At 39.2% G+C, this 17,155-nt stretch overlaps 1 protein-coding gene across 3 annotated transcripts in view; it reads left to right on the forward strand.

Annotated features, from left to right (window-relative positions):
* The window catches only part of SRF (serum response factor), a 76,587-nt gene extending 59,917 nt beyond the window's left edge, over positions 1–16,670 (forward strand). For all 3 annotated transcript variants that reach the window (XM_014069995.2, XM_087717665.1, XM_014069994.2), the window contains 4 exons: positions 7,301–7,420; positions 10,519–10,710; positions 11,916–11,992; positions 12,943–16,670. In XM_014069995.2, the coding sequence (XP_013925470.2) occupies positions 7,301–7,420; positions 10,519–10,710; positions 11,916–11,992; positions 12,943–13,038 (485 nt within the window). In that variant the 3' untranslated portion in view covers positions 13,039–16,670. The remainder of the gene's footprint in view (positions 1–7,300; positions 7,421–10,518; positions 10,711–11,915; positions 11,993–12,942) is intronic.
* The last annotated feature ends 485 nt before the right edge of the window (positions 16,671–17,155 follow it).

Consider the following 17,155-nt stretch of genomic DNA (forward strand, 5'->3'; position numbering starts at 1 on the left):
TGTCCCCCATGCAAAGCTACATACCCACATTTTGATCCCATTGCAGAAGGCTAAAAGATTGGGGGCTTTCCTCTCACCTCTGAGGGCAAGATGTTCCACAATTTTGTGGTGGTTTTGCAGAAAACTGGCACTTCTGGATTTTTTGGGGAAAACTCTTACTTAAGGATTACTACAAAAAAAATCCCCATAAAATTTAGGTTCGTCACGTGACCAACCTGTTGTACAACACTATGACAAACCATCATAATTGACAGACTCCATTATAGTTGTATGTTGAGGACTACCTTTACTAATATTATATAGCTTTGAGCACATAAAGCATAAAATAATTTAAAGAAATAAACCAGATATTACAGGAGATACATTAAAAATAACAATATTATGTATTTCAGATTTACTCTGATCACAGCAGAAAAACCGATCAAGTTCTTTTGCTCTCTCAGAATATCAGAACTAAAATGAAAAGCACTGTCTGCCAGGCCTGACATGCAGCAGGGGAAAAGGCATTTATCAAGGCCTCTGGAATATTAATTTGAGTACTTGGCAGGTTAAAAATGTTCTGTATGTAAGGAATGGGGAATCCCAAAGGCCTAACTCATGCCCCAGCTGGTCTATCCTGCCTTCTGAATCTTGTGAGACCACTGCCCCCAAATCACAGGGCATCTTTCTACTATTGCTGATTGCTGTTCTTCCTGCATTCATTCATTGTCCTTCCCCTATTCTAGTGTATGCAAATAAAATTGTGCACTGATATTTTTTTTTGCTAAAGAGAGAACCTGCATTCTGTTGTCTCTAGAGAAGGGGATCCCACCATGGCCACTAAGTGGAACATAGAGCTGGAAAAGTGACTATGGAGTTCAGTACTGATATTTCAAAATTTGATTTTTAGCCCACCACATCTCTGGTCTGCTCAACTGCATAATTAAGACAAGAAATAGTAATTAAAAGTATTTATTTATTCAATTTCTATAGGTGCCCATCTCAGCCTAGTGATTGGGCAACTTACAATTATAAAACTGTAAAACAATTAAAAACAATCCAAATAATAAATACATACAGCAGCCAAAAGAGTTGAACAACTATTTTGGTTAAACCACAACCAATTAACTGTAAAGCCAAGGAATGGATCTCTAACACATTATGAGCCCCAGCCCTCACACACAGGCAAGTTTTTAAAGCCTTACGAAAGACTAAGAGGTTTGGGGCCATTCTAATCTCTAAGGGGAGAATGTTCCACAAAGCAGGGGCTACAGCAGCGAATAAATGCAAAATGGGAAATTAAAAATAAAGTTGATACTAAAATTAATTAAGAAATCACTTATGAAAGAGATGTGCCTTTACAGATTTTCTAAGTAAAGAGAAAATAGGGATTGAAAGCAGGCAATACTTGTTTGAGTGCACTACATATTTTTTATTTCTAAATCTTACAAATATTTGGGTATTTCATGGCAGCCCAAGTACTAACAGTTCTCATCCTGTTTAGCTGTTTCAAAATCAGCCAAGGTTGGCCAAGTGCTGCCACCTTGTGTGATTTTTCTTGTAATTATTACCAGAATTTGCCTTGCACAATTTTCAATTTTGGAGCTTCCCTTTGGGAAAAAATAGATCAATGCAATGATGCTTGGGTTGCAATGTAACTAGAATTTGTGGACGACCTATTTCCTGTTCAGTTAGTGCTGCTGCAGGATGTAAAGGTGAGTTTAGTTCTGCCACAAGCTGAGATTGAAGTCCTGATAGAAGACATAAAGATTTCTCCTGCTATCCAGATTTAAGAGATTAGAAAGGAAGGCAGCTCAGTTATATTAGCCTACCCTGGAGGGCTGTAACATTACTTCTATGATAGTTTGAATTAGGAAAAGAAAACTACTGAGTCAGTAATATCTTCAAAGTAGCATAATGAATTAGATTGGGAGGACTACAGAAAGCCGAAGGGAAGAACCAGTCAGTGGGTGGGGCTAGACAGAATAATGGTGTGTGAAATTCAGGGTCTAGGAATGCATTTTATGTAGGTCATTGGAACAAACTCACTCTTAAGAAATTTGTCTGCCAGTATCTGAATGGTGGTGTAAATTTGGATTAGCCTGGCAACAATTTAAGCAACGCCCTGTTAGATTAGATCACTCTCACTTTGTTCTGGTGCAATACTTTTTTTGCGTGAAATTAAATGGATATTCATACCTGATTAACCCTTAGATTGAGCAACCTTTAAACATATAGGTAGGACAGAATGAGAATGTCATTTTACGACAAGCATCTCAATTTAAAGACCTGAGACCAAATTGAGAGCCAGAGGCATCCCCGGGAGAGGTGAAGAAATCACCTCTGGTGGCTATAAGATTGAAATCCTGCCACACATGTGAAAAGAGGGAGATGCTTTGATCATGCAGTCTCAGTTGTTATCCTCACTTTTAGATGCAGTTCAACAAAATTCTGGAGCATCTTTTGTTTGTATTGTTCTTCACAGTTGCTAAAGTGGGTGACACATTTTGAACTACACCTGTAGGGTAACCCTTCAGCATTAATGTAGTTTTATTTTTAAATAAAAGGACAAAGTAGTTTCTCAACCCAGAAAAAAGAGGAAAACTCTAGCCTCTGTACTTTCTGTCATCATACCACTTTCTGCATCTGGTTACTAAAGCTCGTGTCTCTTCTCTCTCCTGTTCTTGGTGCTTGATTCCAAGCAGTTCTACAAAATTTACTGTCACAGAATTATTCTATTGACTATAATAGGGATAGACAGAAACCAAGATTACATTATGTGCTTTTTTATCTTTTCTGCATAAATCAAGGCAGTTGGCAGCAATGAAATATATAATTATAAATTAGAATATATTTTAAAAAATAATCTACAATAACATGAAATCGTTCTAATTTAATTCTATTTCCAGAGTTGACTATTTCACCTAAATTCTATAAAGGATAGAAGGCTGTTTTTACTAACCATTAGAAGAAAATAAAAGATAGTCAGTGTGGACTTTTGATAGAGAATTCAGGTATTTGGAAATATTAGGCTGGGGGAGGGTGTAGCGGGATTTTACACTCACATTACCCAGTCCTTTTAGAACAGGAGTCAAACTGGTGCGTCATGCTCAGGCCACACCCACCCCAGCTCTGCAAAGGGAAAAGACACAAAACGTAGTGTGACAGCAACGTGATCCACGAATTTGACACACGTGTTTTAGAATGTGCATGTTGATTCGTATGTCGTTGCTTGTATTTTTATAATGTTACATACACATATGGAAAGATACGCAGAATTGTTTCGAATCTATGATCTGTTCTCTACACAAGACCCAAAACTAGATAAAGAAAACTGTAATTTCCCTTTCCAATGAACTGAAAACCTTAGAGGTTTTAGAAAGAGTGAGTTTTAAACTCACTTATTAGATTCTTTTTATACCATTTTGTCAGAACAATTTAAATTAATTTAAAGAGTCTCAGTAAATAAAATACTTATATCTGATTCTTGTAAAGAAAATAAATTTGGTTTTGTTTTGGCCTCTTGGGAAGGTAATTCAAAGATTGGCTAAGAACAGAATAAAGTATCAAAAACTGTTGTGCTTCATATGATAAAGATAAACTGATCCTAAATCTAAGTTAACAAAACACAGTTGCTGAAGTCACATAATATATTATGCTTAAAATTATAAATCATATTAATGTTTAATGTGATGATCTGTTTACACAGCATGCTACGACAATGGCTGAATTCCCACAATTCATCAAAAACAATTCAGTCCTTTTTTAGCCTAGCTTTCTCTGTGGTGCCAACAAAACAACAGAGAAATTTAGAGCAGTTTGGAGAACTATCTTTCTTTTTGTCCTCCTCTTGACATAGATTACCCTTTAGGGCCACCGAAGCAATCTTAAGCGTAACTTCTAAGTATAAATGTGGTTGAAATAAATCCAGGTTATTGGTGACAACCACAAAGAAATGACTTGCTTGAGTAAAGTAAAGTATTTTGCATAGTTGCGGGGATTAAAAATGTATACTTTATGAATAGCTGTATTGTAACCTATTTCAGGTTGCAGCAAAAACTGTAAGTGGTAGCAAAAATGCCAAAGGTTTGAGTTGCACATTGTGCTTAATTGTAACATGATTGGTTTCAAGTTTATTCCAGCCATTATTCAATAAATCATGGTTAATATAATCATGCTCATTGCTGAGTGTGAGCCTACTCAAAATGACCTTTGGCACCTGCCAAATTTTTTCATTTATTACAGTGAATGTTTTCATTACTTTCATGCGCTGGAATTAAACGGACTGCAAATCAGCATTGACTCCTGGTGACTGCCTTCACAAATCTCTGTAATTTTCTTGGCAAGGTTTTTCAGAAGTGATTTGCCATTGCCTCCTTCCTAGCCTTAGAGAAGGGGGACAGACCCAAAGTCCCCCAGGCGGCTTTGTGTCCAAGGAGGGACTGAAACTCACCCCCTCCACCCTTTCTAGCCCACTGCTTTAACTGCTACACCATACTGATTGTCCTGATAGCCCAGGAGAAAACAAACTGGTACTTTATAGATTTTGACTATTGCTTTCCATAAACCCTTGTCAGTGTAGCCAGTGATTATGGATTATGGGAGATGTGGTTGAATACACTGAAGAATTCTCAGATTGCCTGTTGTTGGTATTAGCTTCATGGAAGATCAGTTCATGGTAGTAGCAATGAAATAAAATTGTACAAAACTAGAAGGTTTTGCTAGAAAATGCAAGGTATATCTTTTTACTAAGGATTGTCATGGGTCATATGAAGCGAGCATCTACTAAATTTGTTCTGTATAAGGTTTTCTTCTCCCCAAGATTTTTTTAAAATTTCAAATCTAGTTTCTGTTCTGGGATTTCCTGGTAGTTTCTATCATGCTAGGAAATCAGCTGACCCTACTTAGCTTATCCAAACCATCTGAAGTTAACCAGGTGCTGCTGCCAGGTTGGGACACTATTTTTGTACAAGATGCCAGAAATTCATTTAAACTTTGTGTGATTGGCTGATATTTGTGCACTGTGGGAGGCATCCAGACAGCCCTATTTGTATTTGTCAGATCCTTTTTTTTAAAGGGAAGGAAGAGTAAGAGAGCAAAAGAATCCTAATGACCCCCATCTATCTGTGAGCCTGGCATATTTGTCCTTGAGGCTGTTTTATACTTTGATACTAGTAGGTAATGGAAATGCTACAGTGGATGGAAGACTTGGACTAAAGTAGGTAAACATGTAAAGAGAAGGGAAATGATGTAGCCAGAGATGTAGACACTTAAACCTGGAAATTTAGATCTTCATGTGCTGTCCACTATGCTTGCTGAGAAAGAGTAGAACCCCAGAGTGGCAACAACTAGCCAAATACTTTACTAGGAGGTCTCTTCCTCTTGGCCTTATACTTTTCTGTACATTATTTTGGATGCTGGTAGACAGAACAATCCATTTGGATAGACTGGAGGATATAAATATTATTTTAGCTATATTTGTGCTCTAAATGGATTAGAAAAAGATGAGAAAGCATGTTGATGCAAAAAAAGAGGGTCCGTTATCCTATTTCAATTTTGACCTATTCCTGTGTAATACTGCTTCCTTGCACAAAATACAATATAATTAATATAGTAATATTTATAATTAGCATATAAGCTCTCTCTCTACATGTAAATATACACAAAGACAAACACAAAGTTACATATATACATTATAGAATTAATGATACAAATGAATTCATGGAAATAAATAATTATTCATTGCAGCCCAATGGATCCTTTCTGTTCATGGGTACTACAGCTTTTCAATTCTGAATTGCTCAGGTGTAAGAGATAGTAGCTTTCTTTATAGTTTTTTGTGGCTTTCCCCAAAATCTAGTTGAATCCTTTCGGAACAATCCTTTTTGGTACTTGCCAGAAGTCTCCTAACTAAGATATTCACCCAGGAATATCATAGCCATATTTGTTTGAACCTGAAAGTTATAGTTAATGATAGTTATAGATCCACTATTTCTAAACGACATCAGGTTGAGGAAGTGTAATTTCCCAATATTTAGAAACTGCCCATCTTCCTTACAGATCCCCCTTTTTTTCGGGGAGTTTTTTGATTATTAGATTTATTTCCCATCTCTTGTTCAGGAGCTTAACGAAGTATTAATATGTTTCCATTTCCCATTTTGGCCTATGACAACAACCCAATGAGGTAGGTCTGGCTCAGTGGTGGGTTTCAAATTTTTTTAGAACCTCTCCTGTAGGTGTGGCCTGCTTTGTGGGAGTGGCTTGCTGGCCATTTGACTGAGTGGGAGTGGCTTGGCAGTCATGTGACTGGGATGGGCATGGCCAACTTGTAAAATGTGGTGAAACTCACTTAACAATGCACTTGCTTAGCAACCAAAATGTTGGCTCGGAAACTGGCATTTGAAGCACGCAAGTTTTAAAGTTGTCAAGTTACAAGATCCTTGCACCCCTAATCCTTTAGAAAAAAACCCCAGGGGTGTTCAAACCTGACAGCTTTAAGACTTTAAGGTTTAGATAGGACTCTTAAAGGCGGACGGGGCAATTGGTGAGGCAGCCAATCAGTGAGCAGTGCGCGGGGCAAGCATGGTGCAGACGGGCGGGGGTAGGGAGCTGGAACCAGTTCTAAATGGCACAGTAGATTTGTGGAACCTCTTCTATAGAAGAGGTTAGAACTGGCAGGAACCCACCCCTGGTCTGGCTAAATGAGAGTTTCTATCCTAAAATCATCCAGTGAAATTCCATGCTGAAGGCTGCCAGTCCAACTTCTTAAGCACTATATCACACTGCTATGTTTCTTAAGTTTTAAAAAGTCCTCTGTGAGGGATATGGGTAGTTTCTAAATGTGATTGATAAACAACCAAACAAATTGCTTTCATTGTATTTAATTGCTTGTAAGTATGAGATTATTGTTTAAAAAACTGGTTTTTGTTTCTTGTTTGTGATGATTTTAAGATTAGGTTTTGATATATCCATATTTCTTGGAAATGTCTTATGTTGCTGACTTACTGGATACGGCATGATCCTAAATAACAAAAGTCATCACTTCTTGTACAGTGCTTTATTTCAAAAATAGAAATTCCTACAGCTCATCCTATTTACATTGTCTGACTTAATTCCTCCCTCATTGGCTTCTAACTTCTAATATTGAAGGCAATATCATTTGAACAATTCATTTAAAATAACTTTGAAAAAACTGCTGTAATGAAGTGAAGGGATAGCATGTTGCTGTAATTGTTTTGAAAAAGCATCTAACATCTTGTCAACTACAGTCAAAGGGTTCAAGCAACAGCAGATGCTAAGAACAGCTTGTCTTGCTTCCCAGGTGGTGCAGTGGCTCAACAGGTTCCTGTGCAAGCCATCCAGGTGCATCAGGCCTCCCAGCAAACGTCTCCTACAAGCGACAACAGCACTGACATCACACAGACCTCTTCCAGTGGGACAGGTAGGCAACCAATCACCCCTAATTCTCACTTTGCAGCTACAGGTCAGGAGCTCTTCAGGGTTGTCAACCAGAACTCAACATCAAGTTCAATGCAGGTCGTTCTTGGGTTATGAAGGCAACTGGGACTTGAATTTCCATCACTAAGCAATTACAGTTATAAAGAGCTATGTGACATGACATCGCTTAGTGACAGGAAACCTGGTTGCTGTTGTAACCCCAGGACTATGTGGCTCATTAAGCAAGGAGCTCACATGACTGCATTACTTAGCGACGCTGCATTCGTAACCTCAGGATCATGTGGGATCTTAAGCAAGGACCTCATGTGACCTCTGACATGGGAAGAAATGAAAGTCCCAAGTAAGCAGGCCATAAGAGGTCAGGCAGCTACTGTGGGTAGGCACTGTGAAGCAATGGCCATAGAGAGCTTGGGTGGGCAAGTGAAAAAATGGCAAGAGTTGCTAGAGTGACTTGGAACCTCCTGCTAGTTTCCTCATTGACTTTGCTTGGGGGAAGCCAGCAGGGAAGGTCACAAATGACAATCACTTGACCACAGAACACTGCGAGTATTGTAATTTTGAGTTGTTGCCAAGCACCCAAATTGTGATTATGTGACACTGGGGATACTGCAACAACTGCAGTTTAGAGGTTGGTTACAAGACCTCCTCATTCATTGCCATTCTAACTTTGAATTGTTGCCAAGTAGTCAGAACTGGCGGACTATGTGTAACAGTGGTGTAATTTTCTCCTGACTTTTTGCAGAAAATCTTAAAGACAAAATGAGCAAAGCCCCCAATAGACTAAGCACATATATACGAGTTTTTAAAAACTTTCTCTGCCACCCCCCCATTGTCATAAAATAAAATGAGTTGGATCAAAACTGCCCTGGCTTCAATACATTTGCTCAGTTCCCATGTATGCTTAAGACAATATGTCATCAGTGTTTCCTAATTCTTAGAAAAAAGGACCAGACTTCCTGCCTTTGGGGGGAAAAGGCAGATCTGTAATCAGTGAGTCAAAATTTCAAGATAGCAGATAATGCGTAATATAGTTTGATGATGGAATTTAGGAAATGAATGGCTTTCCTTTGCTTGAGGCTGAAGAGCAGGTTATCCTGGTTATCGTAGTTCATGCATCTTTTCCAATTATATAATAAGATGCTGTATTCTCCCTGCTCCTGGTAGGGGAAAGTAGGGGTATTCTGCAGAGTGTGCTATTTAATCTTATTGTTCTCACAGTAATAGGAATTCATTCTACATTAATTCTTGTCTTAGGTCAAAGTTTATTATTGTCCATGAGGTCAGGATTTTTTAAGTCAATAGTTCCTTGACTAATTAGTACTGGTAAGTCAGCAATTTTTTTTTTAGCGAAATGAGACTACAACTTTGGTGCCATCTAGTGAAACTAGTAAAAATATATTCCCAAAATATTTCTATTTTTTTTAAATGAAAATTATTTTATAAGGGTAAATAAATCAAAGTCTATTTTGTGTCAAACTTGATTCCTGTGGACTTTATGGATATGTGTGCAGTTTTCACAGCAACAACACGGAAGTGGTTTATTGTCTTCTAGGATGACATTTAGGTATTGATGTTTTAACTTTTCAGTATAATCTATTGTCCTGAGGTTTCTAGTGGTCTCCCATCCAACATTAACCAGTATAACCAAGAACAGACCATCCCAATTGTGTGTTGATGTTCCTATTTGATTGGCTTTTCTTAATCTGGTGCAGTTTAAGAAAAATATATGTTCCTATGTGGTTTTTCTTTAATCTGGTACAGATCACAAAGACTGCATTTGATTTTCCCTCTAAAACTATTTTATTATGCAAAATTAAAGTCTTGTTCCTTACTTCTAATCTTGATTGGTATTTCTATTTTTTTCTACATTAATTGTTTCTTAGTTATTTTTTTCTTATTTCCCAGGTGCTCAGTTCTTGTAGCCAGTCTCAGTCCTTTTGCATGTAAAAACAGTGGTGGGATTCAGCCAGTTCACACCACTTCGGGAGAACCTGTTGTTAATTTTCTGAGCAGTTTGGTGAACTGGTTGTTGGAAGAAATCATTAGGGCAGTTATTAAATTATTTGTATCCCACTACTGCATTAAACCGATTTTTATTTTTCGACTACATATTTGTGATTGGGGCTTTTCTCTTCCCCCTCAGCACTTTCTTTCTTCCTCTCTCCCAAAGTTTGTTATTTGTGTTGGGAATTTCCCCCTTTTCTACTGTCTTCCTGACTTGATTTTTTTCACCATGCACATCAGATATGGCATTCAGCAGGTTCTGACCAGTTCTGGAGAACCGGTAGTGGAAATTTTGAATAGTTTGGAGAACCGGTAAATACCACCTCTGACTGCCCCCGCCCCCATATATTCTCTGCCTCCTGAGTCCCAACTGATCAGGAGGAAATGGGGATTTTACAGTATCCTTCCCCTGCCATGCCCACCAAGCCACACCATGCCCACCAAGATATGCTCACAGAACCTGTAGTAAATTTTTTTGAATCCCACCGCTGATGCACATTCTTCACTTCTGGTCTGTTTTATGGAACAAACTCTCCAATTAAGGAGAGGATGAGGCTGTTCTAACCCTGCTTTCCAAGCAGCATCAAAGCCCTGGATCCTTATTGTATATTTTATACATTGTTTCTTGTTTTTAGAAACAATTTTCTATCCGTGTCAAAAAATAGTATGTTCTTTTTAAAAAAAAAAATTGGTTCCACTAAAAAATAGCTTCATTCCCCACCCTTTCCCCTCAATAAAGGAAAAGAGATCTGATCTGGGAATATGAAGGAGCAGCCTGATTTTCAGACATACATCACATCTTTTTAAATGCATTGAACAACTGTAGAATCTGTATTCTGTCACGCGTTAAGAAGCCTTTGGACAATTTGATCTCCTGGTCGAAGGACTAAGACTGCGGCAAATGTACATGGCAAATTTTTACTGGCTTAGAGATCCTCTAGAATAGGTTTTACCCTGTGACTGTGCACACACCTGATAGAAGCGTGAAGAGGTCTTAGTTTCTGTAGATAAGACAGCGGAGGGAAACTGATCTAGCATCCAGCTGTTTCAATTGTGCCTTTTCTTTTGTTTTTCCAGTGACCCTGCCAGCTACAATCATGACTTCATCTGTGCCAACCACTGTGGGAGGCCATATGATGTACCCCAGTTCTCATGCAGTGATGTATGCTCCTACATCGGGCCTCACAGATGGTGGCCTTGCGGTTCTCAATGCCTTCTCCCAGGCCCCATCAGCAATGCAGGTTTCACATGGGCAAGTCCAGGATCAGGGTAAGACTGGACCCAGATAAGTTTGATGTTTGAACAACCTACATTGCTTACTGCCCATCTGATTTCTCTTTCTCTAGCTATACATACATACATACACCCCAACACTGGAAGTCTTTAAGAAGATGTGGGATAGCCATTTGTCTGAAACGGTATAGGGTTTCCTGCCTAGGCAGGGGGTTGGACTAGAAGACCTCCAAGGTCCCTTCCAACTCTGCTATTGTTTTATTGTATTATTGTAAACATAGCATAAAACAGCATTTGGTTCTCAACCAGCAGAGTTTTTCTAGTTCAACGTGGGTACCTTACTGTATCTGTCATAAATTCTTTAAGCAATCCATATTTTTTCCTTAGCTGCCACAGTAGCCACATGAACTCAAGAAAATAGACACTTGAGATGTATTGCCTGTATAATAGTATTGTTTTCGGGTTACTGAACCTAGAAACAAACCTTGCTCTCTTCTTAAATTTGCTAAAATGTGACTCAAAGTAGAAACAAGGAAGGAAATCAAGAAAGAGGGTCATTTTCAGTTAGCTTGCTTAAAGTTTAATATAGATGAATAAGGGATGTGATCTGAGGATTTACATGCAGAGGATGTACACAGTGGCTTTGAGTTTTAGGCAATAATTCAGAAGAAGGATTTGATTGAGGCTTCCTTATCCTGTTTATTATGGTGGTCACAATGGTTTCCTAACCCAATTTTTGTAAAAACCACAACTTTTCAGTCCCCAAAAGGAGATGCTGGTCATTGCATAGGCTGCTGGGATATACATTATAACGGAAGGAATTAAAAATGATTCCCAAATCACTTCAGAGTCTATTCTCCTAGTGAGGTTTTTGTATGAAAGAGGAAGATCACATCGTGTATTAATGCATGAATTGTTTAAACTTTAAACTTTAAATAAATTGAATTAATTCCAATTGACTAGATCTACCAATATGCAACACATATGCTTTACAAACTACAGTGGCTGGGTTCACATAACTTTATTTTAAAAAGCCAAGCATATTATGATATAGCATATGTGAATTCAGTTTATCTGTAGGCTAATTTTTTGTTCTGTAAAAACATAGCTTGCTTTGTGAGTTATTTGGTTTTGATAGCAGTAGTTCATTTTTTAATTTCCTACTGTGATTATGTCCGCATAATGTAGAGTGATCCAATTTTGGAGAATGACTAGTATACATCTGTCACTTTCTCTGGCAGGTGGAGTCCCTCAGGTATTCCTGACAGCTCCGTCAGGAACAGTTCAGATCCCAGTCTCAGCTGTTCAGCTTCACCAGGTAGGTCCAAAACAACCTTGCATTTTTCTTTTCAACTTTTACCCTGAGACTGCAGTCATTTTACTGAAAATGAGATACACGTACAGGAGGAGTAAGTAGAGTATAAAAATTAATTGTAATTATGCTTGCAATTATTTTGCAGCATCTGATTTTTCCCCCTTTAGTTGTTCAAGACATGAAGATTTCATACTTCATGTTCCATTTACAGAAGTGTTGTGAGCAGACGTTCATTTAAAACAGGGATGCCAAACTCGTGGCGCGTGGGCTGGATGCGTCACACCCTGGCCACGCCCACCCCTGGTTTAGCAAAGGGAAGGAGTTGCTATACGTCACCTGACGACAACGTGACACGAGTTTGACACCCCTGATATAAAACATGTGACTGCTAGCAGAAGCCTCTCCGTTTATTAACAGCAGCTCTAGTTAAATATACAGTATACTGAAACTCTGAGCTGGCGTGGCATGTGCTGCTCATTGAATATATAAACATGGCTTTTTGGCATTAGTGTTTTTGCATGTCACTGTCCTTTATTAATTGTGATATGTACCGTGAGAGGTGGTATTCAGCCAGTTCAGACTGGTTCACCTGGTAGTGGAAATTGCGGGTGGGCCTGCCCGCCCCGGTTCTATGCTGTCCTATTTAGGTACGTTTTCAAGCCGCGTACATGCATGCAAGCTGCGCATGTAATCAAAGTGCATGTACAGAAGCCTGAGTGCTTGTGTGGATGGGGCGCATGGAGTGAAGCGAATGCGCATGCACACTCGAACCGGTAGGGAAAGTAAGTGAATACCATCCCTGTTCATATACCTTTAAATTCTAAAAGATAGTTTTGAAATGTAAGTGAAAAAGGTAATCTGGGATAACACCTTTGTGAGACCCAGGAGCAGAAGAATGTTTGGTGTTCGCCCATAAGAGACTGTTCCTCTCATTGATTCTCTTCTCTCTGCAGATGGCTGTCATTGGTCAGCAGAGCAGCAGCACTGCCAACTTGACAGAGCTGCAAGTGGTCAACTTGGAGGCATCACACAGTTCCAAGAGTGACTGAGCAACTTTGGGAGGGACCTGGTGAGGGGAAGGGAAGACGTGTGTACCCAGCACCCGAACATGAACCAGCAGATGCCACCACCGCCTCCTCCAGCTTTATGCTGCATCTGGCCCTGGATCTATGGCACTCCTCAAGCTGCACGAGGATCTTGGCAGTCCCTATTTTTGTATGGACTCCATCACTTATTTATTGTTGCCTTTTACACGTTTTCTTCTCACACTTTACACTGACACCCCCATCCACAAAAGCACCCACAGAAGTACATAGATGCATATTAAAAGTGGCTTCAGGGCCAGCAGCAGGAAGCTGAGCCTGGGCTGTAGGGGGACTTTGTTACACTGCATTTACTGTTCTTTTTTTGGTTTTTTGTTTTCCTTCTTGTTCCAGCCAAAGAAATTTTCTCTCCTGAGTGGGAGAATTTGCTCTGCCATGTATAAAATCTTCCCTCTGTTTTCATTGCCAGGGAGGGAACTTTTCTCTCTCTTTGCCTTGCTGCTTCTGATACATAATAATGTCCTTGAATGTCCTTAGTTTGTAACCTCTAGGCAGAGCAATTGAGGCTGTGGGAAGAAGCTGCAGTCCAGAAGGGTGCGAAGCCATTCTGAAAAAAAGGTAGTTTTTCTTCAGGCATAGCCGTTATACACACACACACACACACACACACACACACACACACACACACACACACACACCTGGGACAGTCACCACTTTGCCCTCCCCCATTCCAGTTCAGGTCACTTCCTGGCTGCAGCTTTGTGCCTTCAAGCAACCCATGATGCGTTGTGGGTTGGCTTGCCATTATTCTTGGCTGGCAAAGAGAGGGTTCTTCCTGTTGGCATTCCAGCTGGAGCAACTGAGCATCTTGGATTTCCTTTTACCCTTAAAGTATCCCTCCCTTGGAATCTCTTTTTTTATTGCATAGGAACTGACTTGGAGCAGCTTCTTGCCCATTTAGTCTGGCTGTACACACATCTGACAGCCCAAACAAGAATTGTTTACCCATCTCCCTTTTTTCTTGGAAACACACTCAACAACTCATAAGCCCAGTAGCAGACTTTCATTTTGTGTAATGCTTGAGTTTTGCTGAATTTTTTTCTTTCTTCCTGAGACGGAAGAGCTACAGTCATGTTATAATAATAATTATTATTATTATTTTAATTTTGGAAGGTATAAAGCAGCCTTCCCCACTGGTGCTCTCCAAGATGTGTTGGGTTCCAAACTCCATATCCACTAGCTTTTGGCAATGCTGGGAATTGTCGACTAAAAGATTGGAAAAGGTTGATGAAGGCTAGTGCTAAGGAATGACGTTGGAAACAAATAAGGGTCGTTTAAAGAAAAAAAGTATTTAAACTTAACTCAGCAGGCTTTCCCAAGGCAATTGCACCCATGAATGAACTATAACCAGTCTGGGATACAATAATGTAACATAGCCTATGACATTTGTTTGCTTCTCAGATAGCCCTGAAATGAGATGGTATGTTGCGCCACCATCATGAAGCATGTTTGGCCTGCACCTGCGAGACCTACAGCCTGGGAGTGGGTAGATGGGATGGGGCAAGCTTAACCCTAGAGTATTTGTGATAAAGGTTCTTCTCATTTGTTTGTGAAGCCACTGCTGTGTCCACGTTCTTTAGATAAAAAATTATGATGCTTCAAACAGGTTCTGGAATGAATAAATATTGTAACACATTTAAGAGGGGAAGCTGCAGGATTGGTGTAATGGAGAATGGAAAGAGATGCGGAATTGAGAGGAAGGGCTGGGTTATTGGATCATTTGTTTGCACACAATCATGCATTTCATTCAGCCCAGAACAGGTCAGTGGTTCTTATAAACACTCCCCCCCCTCCAAAAAAAGGGGGGCCAGCTTGGATTAAGGAGGCTGCAGACTTTTAGAGAAAGAAAGCAGCTATTCTAACTCCTTTCTTTCTTTTTTTTAATTAAAAGACAAAAGAAGCCTTGAAAAAAAAGACTTTATTTTTCTAAGTGTTAAACTCAGTATTTATGTAATTCTTAAAGGAATTAAAGTCTGGCTCCTGTACAGTTTTCATGGGGTTTGTAGTTGGGGCGGGGGGAAATGGGCCATGGGGCAGGGATGAAAAAAAAAGGAAAAGAAAGGGGCCTTTTTAATTTGTATTGTAATATTCTGAAATTGTTTCCATGAACATTAGCGTTTAAACATGTCTCTGTCTCTAGCACTTGAATCATGCTTTGGTGGAAAGGTTGCACCAGTGGGGAGGAGAGGGCTTATACTAGGTGTGCAAAAAGGTACTACCTGGAAGCCACATGCAATTGCATCAGCATTCCCTTTTTAGTGCCAGAGTCACACTCAGAATAGATGGAACTAAAGTGTTGGTCCTTTTGTCTGGTCTTGGTGCAAAGTGGAAATCTTTATCCCTATGGATGCTTAAGGCATCCATTTGCCATTTAAAATACCTTGCACCCCTTTCTAAAATGGGCCATGCCCCTCCCACTTTGGGATGCAGAGATCAATATGCCACACAAATCCTGGGATGGCCATCAAATCAACTGAAGTTGTGTATACCACTTTTGTTTGCATCTTCAGCTCACATGGGCACATTATAAACATGCTTTAAATGTACATTACAACCAATTTGAATTTACTGGTACTTCTCCATCAGTAACTTCAATAGTGAAGTTTTCAAGAATGTGCAAAAGTATCTCCTTGTTTTAACTCTCATTCCTTTTTTAATTAAAATGCAGGTTTTTAAACATCTTCATTAGATCAGTGATATTGGAAAGAAAGGCAGTTAAGGCAGATGAATGATTACTTTTTGCCCTCTAGCCCAAAATTGATACACACCTTATGGCAAAATATTGCTTGATTAACTGTCTTCTTCCATTGCCAGCAATAATGGAAAAGTGATTTGTATTCAGTGATGTCTATCCTCTGATGAAAACATTTGTCAGCAGAATAAATCTTGTTGAACCATTCGTCGTTGTTCCCCCGTCCCCCAATTCTGATATGGAGTATTGAAGGATTTGCCATGCAAATGGAATTTTATCTATACATTGATAGCTGGTTTTTTTTGTATGTAGATTTTTTTTCCTCCAAGAAGGAATTTCTCAGCCGATTCTAGGAAGTTGTTTGGGATAAAGGCACACCTGCAAAACAGTAATTCTCTAATCATGTTGCTAATTCAAAAATCCTCTGCTGAAATAGAGACGAGAGGCTAAAATCAAGAATTATCTATTTTTTATGATACTGTACTTATTTTCTGATTGGGGATTCTACACTTGATACTCATCCTTCACCTCAAGGAAGTTCTCCCTCCTACAAAAAAAGCACCTGCAGGTTAAACGCTAATGTTGCATGTGATTAAAGTGTTGAATTGTAAGAACACTTATCAGGGATGAAATGGCATTTATTGTGTGGTGACATTTTTAGTTCACTTTACCGATTGTTTTTGGGTTTTTTTGTGTGTGTGTGCACGTGCGTGCGCATGTGTGCGCGTGTGTATGTGTGCGCGTGAGTGGCTGTGTGTGTGTGGTTTGTTAATTTCCAGGGTTGTGTTTCTGGAAGGATGTGACAGTAATCGCAGTACTATGTACAGAGCTTTCTTTTGTATTAAAAAAAATAATCTTTCAATAAATGTATCATTTTGTGCACAAACCTTTGTGTCTTAAGTGTTGCTTCTTTGACCAATAACTGCCATGAGTCCTCCAGGAGTATGCCAATGAAGAAATATGATAAATAATTATAGACTGGAAACAAGTAACTGGTTGCAATGATCTGTGTTGTTAACAGTATGCATATAAAAAGGAATAGAATAGAATACAATAGAATAACAGTTGGAAGGGACCTTGGAGGTCTAGTCCAACTCCCTGCCTAGGCAGGAAACCCAACACCACTTCAAACAAATGATTATATAACATCATCTTAAAAACTTCCAGTGTTGGAGCATTCACAACTTCTGGAGGCAAGTTGTTCCACTGATTAATTGTTCTCACTGTCAGGAAATTTCTCCTTTGTTCTAAGTTGCTTCTCTCCTTGATTAGTTTCCACCCATTGCTTCTTGTTCTACCCTCAAGTCCCTTGGAGAATAGCTTAACTCCTTCTTCTTTGTGGCAACTCTTGAGATATCAGAACACTGTTAT

Source organism: Thamnophis sirtalis, unplaced genomic scaffold (genome assembly GCF_051295495.1).
Source record: "Thamnophis sirtalis isolate CommonGarterSnake01/CBP01778 unplaced genomic scaffold, rThaSir2_p1.2 scaffold_6, whole genome shotgun sequence".
Classification (NCBI taxonomy): Eukaryota; Metazoa; Chordata; class Lepidosauria; order Squamata; family Natricidae; genus Thamnophis; species Thamnophis sirtalis.